This window comes from Conger conger, chromosome 8 (assembly GCF_963514075.1).
Source record: "Conger conger chromosome 8, fConCon1.1, whole genome shotgun sequence".
NCBI classification, from domain to species: Eukaryota; Metazoa; Chordata; class Actinopteri; order Anguilliformes; family Congridae; genus Conger; species Conger conger.
This window is the reverse complement of record NC_083767.1, coordinates 2,639,535-2,647,034: the sequence shown is the minus strand read 5'-3', so window position 1 is coordinate 2,647,034 and position 7,500 is coordinate 2,639,535. Positions and strand designations below refer to the sequence as shown.

The following is a 7,500-nucleotide window of genomic DNA, read 5'->3' as shown; positions in this document are numbered from 1 at the left end:
TAACATCAATGACATCCATAACATCAATAACATCCATAACATCCATAACATCCATAACATCCATAACATTAATCACATCAATAACATCCATAACATCCATAACATTAACGACATCCATAACATCAATAACATCCATAACATCCATAACATTAATCACATCAATAACATCCATAACATCCATAACATTAACGACATCCATAACATCCATAACATCCATAACATTAATCACATCAATAACATCAATAACATCCATAACATCCATAACATTAACGACATCCATAACATCCATAACATCCATAACATTAATCACATCAATAACATCAATAACATCCATAACATCCATAACATCCATAACATTAACGACATCCATAACATCCATAACATCCATAACATTAATCACATCAATAACATCCATAACATCCATAACATTCATAACATTAATGACATCAATAACATCAATAACATCCATAACATCCATAACATCCATAACATTCATAACATTAATGACATCAATAACATCCATAACATTAATGACATCAATAACATCCATAACATCCATAACATTAATGACATCAATAACATCCATAACATTAATGACATCAATAACATCCATAACATTCATAACATTAATGACATCAATAACATCCATAACATTCATAACATTAATGACATCAATAACATCCATAACATCCATAACATTAATGACATCAATAACATCAATAACATCCATAACATCCATAACATTCATAACATTCATAACATTCATGACATCAATAACATCCATAACATCCATAACATTAATCACATCAATAACATCCATAACATCCATAACATTCATAACATTAATGACATCAATAACATCCATAACATTCATAACATTAATGACATCAATAACATCCATAACATCCATAACATTAATGACATCAATAACATCAATAACATCCATAACATTAATGACATCAATAACATCCATAACATCCATAACATTCATAACATTAATGACATCAATAACATCCATAACATTAATGACATCAATAACATCCATAACATTAATGACATCAATAACATTCATAACCTTCATAACATTCATAACATCAATAACATCAATGACATCAATAACATTCATGACATCAATAACATCAATGATATCAATAACATTCATGACATCAATAACATTAATGACATCAATAACAACAAGACCAGACAAACACTTTAAGACATTTCCCCTGTGTCTCCCTGGAGTGGGATGACACGGAGTGTGGGACTCATTCCAAACACAAGCGTTAGGGAGTGAATCTCCGACCTCACAACCATTCAATTCCACTCCGGCACGTTAGGAAGCGATTCAGCGCACTGTGAAATCTCTCATTTCTCCACCATTTCCTCCAATTCATTTCCTTAGATTTTCTTCTTTTTTTTTTCTTTTTTTTTTAAATGTACTGAATACACAAATGTCACTAGAGGAATTGATGGACTGGAATATAGACAATTAAAATAATTCACTAAACCTCCACTAAAGTTCTCAGCACTATTATTTTAAAGAAGTGCCATACTTAAGTTTCTTACTGAAATTGTTCTTTGAATAAATTATAATCGATTCTAACATCCCAAAACGATGCAGCTGAACTGCCGATGCCCTTTTGGAGCCCAAATCGTCATGGAAACAGTCATAACAGACAGAACGCACCCGCAGTAAGGATGCATAAATACATACAAACGCTGGAAATAATCAATCTTCCACTGCACTTGCGTCTGGCCACGAAACAGACACAGAAATGATAAACGATAAATTCATGCATTTTTGTTGAAAGTGACCTGCACCATTCGGACAGGACACTTTTTAAACCTGTCATATTCTCCCCGCTATCAGAGTCCTCCGCAATAAATCTGCTTCATAAAGAGAGAGAAGTCTCCTCCAGACTCTCATAAAGAGAGAGAAGTCTCCTCCAGACTCTCACTCATATTCCACACACACCAGGGAGGGGAGTTACATCAGAGATTTCAATGTCTAAGAGTTTCCCCCAAGTCTTACGTCATGTTTTTCACAAAAATGTCCACGTGAAACACTGCACTGGCTCTACAGTGTCATGGAAAAGTATTTGATTGAAAAAGTTGAGATTGAAAGATACCCATATTTACTCAGGGTGTTTACGGAGGCCCCCGTAGTCTAATATTACATAATAATATGACATTGTGTCCGAAGATCTGAATCCATTCAGTGTGACAAATATGCAACAAGAGAGGAAATCTGGAAGGGGCAAACACGGCGTATACAGCCCGTTTCTGATGCTGCCCGCAGCTTTCCCTCCATGGCATGTTAACTTTATTAAGTGGGTCACCCCGTTTTAAAGTGGAGCTTTATTGACGAGGCGCGTAGTGTTTGTGTAGGCAATCGATAACCTCCTCGATCGGCGTTCTACACAGAAACAATCCATCACCCAAAGGAGGACGAGCGCATGACAGTTCTGCACAAACATCGCTGCAGAGGATCGTTAATGTTGCCATTTACAGTGAGCAGAGGAGATTCCACATTCGTGGGAATGCCGCAGAATTCCCACGGAGGCTGCGCTCACCGTCACGGAGATGATGCTGGTCTCGGTGATGACGTTCTTGGTGAGGTTGTGGAACACGGGGTCAGGGTGGTAGTGGAAGGGCGTGAGCTCGGCCCGGGCGTTGTCCAGGAATATGAAGGTCCTGAAGGACTGGTTCTCAAACGTCCTGTTCACCGTCGGGGAGAGGAACTGCAGCACCGTGTCGTTCTTCTCCCAGAATTCCTGGTCAAACTGCGAAGGAGGTAGAGGAAGAGAGAGAGAGGGGGAGAGAGAGAGAGAGAGAGAGAGAGAGGGAGAAGGAGAAAGAGGGAGAGAGAGAGAGCGAGAGAGAGAGGGAGAAGGAGAAAGAGGCAGTTATTAAGTCATTCAGTAATTGCCCCAGGTCCGGTATCAGTCACCACATGACATTGCATTACTGGCATTTGGCAGACGCTCTTATTCAGAGTGACGTACAGTTGATTAGACTAAGCAGGAAACAATCCTCCCCTGGAGCAATGCAGGGTTAAAGGCCCAACGGCTGTGCGGATCGTATTGTGCCTACACTGGGGATCGAACCACTGACCTTGCGGGTCCCAGTCATTCACCTTAACCACTACACTACAGCCGCCCCTGCACCACAGCTGGCTGGCAGTAGGGGGGAGGGGAGGGGTGCATTTTTAGGGTCGAAGATCAAACTCAAACCTCAGGGGCGGGGCTGGGCACGTCTGACGAATCATCAGCCGAGACGCGCACGCGCATGATGGCCTTCTGGATGAGGTCGAACCCGGTGCCGGTCACAACGATGTTCCTGCCGCCACTGAAACGCCAGAACACCACAGGCTTACCATGAAGAGCATGCAGCACAGCCTGTGCTGTCCATCTGCAGCCTATAAGGAGACTTTAAGTGCAATCAGCACCTTCAAACCTTCATGTGAAGTTACTGGTCATCTAAATGTCACAGGTCATGTGAAGGGCACAGGGTCATATAGAGGACATAAGGTTGTGTGAAGGTCACAGGCTGTGTGTTTGGGACTGACCAGACGAAGCTGCCCTTGGGGTAGTGGCTCTCCACTTTGGGATTCTCCCAGAACTGGAAGGCTTTGGGCACGTCCATGGAGGCGTTCCTCCCGTACCGAACCGTCACTGTCAGGGGGTCGGAGGGCACCTTCACAGGCTTGTATTCACCCGTCTTACAGGTGATCCGTTTCCCGAAGGTCTCTCTGTGACACGGACATGAGGGAGGGAGAGAAGAGAAGGGTTATTTCAGCTCACAGAGGGGGGGGGGGGTCTCAGAGCTTCCCAGTTCTATTAAATTCTGTTTGATTTGAGACTCTGTACAGTGGAAAAGGCCTGTTCTCACATCCTGTCAGACAGAACTAATTACGCGCCCCTGGTTTGACAGCCCATCGGCGATTTGTCAGCAATTCATTCACATTTCAGCATTCACAGTGCCATTATTCAGCACCCCTACCCCCCACCCCCCAACCCCCAACCCCCACCTTCACAAACTCCAGGATCTTCCCATGAACACTGTACTCACAGGCCACACCCACATCACTCACAGGGCCCACCCACCTCACTCACAGGCCACACCCACCTCACTCACAGGCCACACCCACCTCACTCACAGGCCACACCCACCTCACTCACAGGCCACACCCACCTCACTCACAGGCCACACCCACCTCACTCACAGGCCCCACCCATTGTACTCACAGGCCACACCCACCTCACTCACAGGCCCCACCCATCTCACTCACAGGCCCCACCCACCTCACTCACAGGCCACACCCACCTCACTCACAGGCCACACCCACCTCACTCACAGGCCCCACCCATCTCACTCACAGGCCCCACCCACCTCACTCACAGGCCACACCCACCTCACTCACAGGCCACACCCACCTCACTCACAGGCCACACCCACCTCACTCACAGGCCCCACCCACCTCACTCACAGGCCACACCCACCTCACTCACAGGCCACACCCACCTCACTCACTGGCCCCACCCACCTCACTCACAGGCCCCACCCACCTCACTCACAGGCCACACCCACCTCACTCACAGGCCCCACCCACCTCACTCACAGGCCCCACCCACCTCACTCACAGGCCACACCCACCTCACTCACAGGCCCCACCCACCTCACTCACTGGCCCCACCCATTGTACTCACTGGCCCCACCCACCTCACTCACTGGCCCCACCCATTGTACTCACTGGCCACGCCCCCTACTCACACAGCGCAGGCCACGCCCCCCACGGTGATGTTGAGGTCGTCCTTGGTGGCGGTGTCCAGGTCCCGGCCGGAGATGGTGAGCAGCGTCCCCCCCGCCCGGGGCCCCCTCAGCGGCTCCACTGCCATGGGGGAGGGGTCCTACGGGGGGGGGGGGCAGAGAACACACCCGTTTACATCTGGCTCCCCCCACCGTGGAGAGAGACAGCAAACTGAAACAGCGCTCAGCAGATAAACCCCCGCGCGGTGCAGTCGCTCATAACGGCTCCTGCCGCTTCAGAGAGCGGGCGCTACGCTACGCTACGCTATGCCAGGCTAGGCTACGCTAAGCTACGCTGAGACCGTGACATTTCCAGCTCACTGAGCACGTTCAGATAACTGCAATCTGCCCGGTGGTCACAGGGGTGAGCAGGACAGCGGTCCTGTTCGTCAGGGGCCACGATGATGAGAGAGCGACGGCTTCTGAAACAGGACTCTGCTAATCTCACTCTGCTAATCTCACTCTGCTAATCTCACACTGCTAATCTCACACTGCTAATCTCACACTGCTAATCTCACTCTGCTAATCTCACTCTGCTAATCTCACTCTGCTAATCTCACACTGCTAATCTCACACTGCTAATCTCACTCTGCTAATCTCACACTGCTAATCTCACTCTGCTAATCTCACACTGCTAATCTCTCCGTATTGGAGTATTCCGGCTGGTCAGACCTCCCCTGGCCAACCCTACAGCAGAATGTGCCTTTAACCCTGACCATGTGACTCTAACCCTTACCTTTAACCCTGACCATGTGACTCTAACCCTTACCTTTAACCCTGACCATGTGACTCTAACCCTTACCTTTAACCCTGACCATGTGACTCTAACCCTTACCTTTAACCCTGACCATGTGACTCTGCACTGGTACAGCCCCCATTCTGCACCACACCGTGGGCACATCCATTCAGCATGAGCCACACAGAAGCCAAGTGGAGAGGACAGGAAAGAGAGAGGAGAGGAGAGGAGAGAGAGAGAGGAGAGAGAGAGGAGAGGAGAGGAAGAGAAGAGAGGCGGTGGGTACCCGGTAAGTGAAGAGGAAGGTGGATCTCCCTCTCTTCCCCCCCTCCACCTCCACCTCCACCTCCCCCGCGTGGGGCTCCAGGGGGTCGACGGGGCCGATCTCACACACCACGCTGGAACAGGAAGAGGAGACTCCGTTATGCCGGTCACGTGACGGGGGAGCAGGGTCACGTGACGGGGGAGCAGGGTCACGTGACGGGGGAGCAGGGTCACGTGACGGGGGAGCAGGGGCATGTGACGGGGGAGCAGGGGCACGTGACGGGGGAGCAGGGGCACGTGACGGGGGAGCAGGGGCATGTGACGGGGGAGCAGGGGCATGTGACGGGGGAGCAGGGGCACGTGACGGGGGAGCAGGGGCATGTGACGGGGGAGCAGGGGCATGTGACGGGGAGCAGGGGCACGTGACGGGGAGCAGGGTCACGTGACGGGGAGCAGGGGCACGTGACGGGGGAGCAGGGGCACGTGACGGGGAGCAGGGGCATGTGACGGGGGAGCAGGGGCACGTGACGGGGGAGCAGGGGCATGTGACGGGGGAGCAGGGGCACGTAACGGGGGAGCAGGGGCACGTGACGGGGGAGCAGGGTCACGTGACGGGGGAGCAGGGTCACGTGACGGGGGAGCAGGAGCAGGGGCACGTGACGGGGGAGCAGGGGCACGTGACGGGGGAGCAGGGGCACGTGACGGGGGAGCAGGGTCACGTGACGGGGGAGCAGGGTCACGTGACGGGGGAGCAGGGTCACGTGACGGGGGAGCAGGGTCACGTGACGGGGGAGCAGGGTCACGTGACGGGGGAGCAGGGGCACGTGACGGGGGAGCAGGGGCACGTGACGGGGGGATGAGGTGGATTACCTGGTGGATACAGAGTATCTGTCCTGCTGGTGGATGCAGGTGACCCCGGCCACGTTGATGCTGGTGATGTCCTCCTTCCGGATGCCCAGGTTAGACCCCCGGATGGTGACGGAAATGCCCCCCTTCAGAGGCCCGAACTGGGGGTGGATCTGCAGGGCAGGGGGAGGGGATGAGTCAACAGGAACTCTCACACACTCACACACACTCACACACACACACACTCATACACTCACACACTCACACACTCATACACTCACACACTCACACACTCACACACTCACACTCACACACACACTCATACACTCATACACTCATACACTCATACACTCACACACACACACACACACACACACACACACACACACACACTCACAAACTCACACACTCACACACTCACACACTCACACACACACACACACACACACACACACACACAGATACTCACACACTCACACACTCATACACTCACACACTCACACACTCACACACACACACACACACACTCATACACTCATACACTCACACACTCACACACACACACACACACACACACACTCACAAACTCACAAACTCACACACTCACACACACACACACACACACACACACACACACACAGATACTCACACACACACACTCATACACTCACACACTCACACACTCACACACACACACTCATACACTCATACACTCATACACTCACACACTCACACACTCACACACACACACACACACACACACACACACACACACACACACACACTCACAAACTCACAAACTCACACACTCACACACTCACACACACACACACTCACACACACTC

The 7,500-nt window shown here is 50.5% G+C and overlaps 1 protein-coding gene across 1 annotated transcript in view; it reads right to left on the bottom strand.

The window, feature by feature from the left end:
• LOC133134813 (plexin-B2-like) overlaps positions 1 to 7,500 on the bottom strand; it is a 42,888-nt gene that overhangs the window by 20,497 nt on the left and 14,891 nt on the right. Inside the window, exons 13-18 of the mRNA XM_061251250.1 lie at positions 6,680 to 6,828; positions 5,832 to 5,943; positions 4,774 to 4,910; positions 3,569 to 3,751; positions 3,234 to 3,348; positions 2,574 to 2,783 (exon numbers count right to left, since the gene is read on the bottom strand). Coding sequence (XP_061107234.1) covers positions 2,574 to 2,783; positions 3,234 to 3,348; positions 3,569 to 3,751; positions 4,774 to 4,910; positions 5,832 to 5,943; positions 6,680 to 6,828 — 906 coding nt within the window. The remainder of the gene's footprint in view (positions 1 to 2,573; positions 2,784 to 3,233; positions 3,349 to 3,568; positions 3,752 to 4,773; positions 4,911 to 5,831; positions 5,944 to 6,679; positions 6,829 to 7,500) is intronic.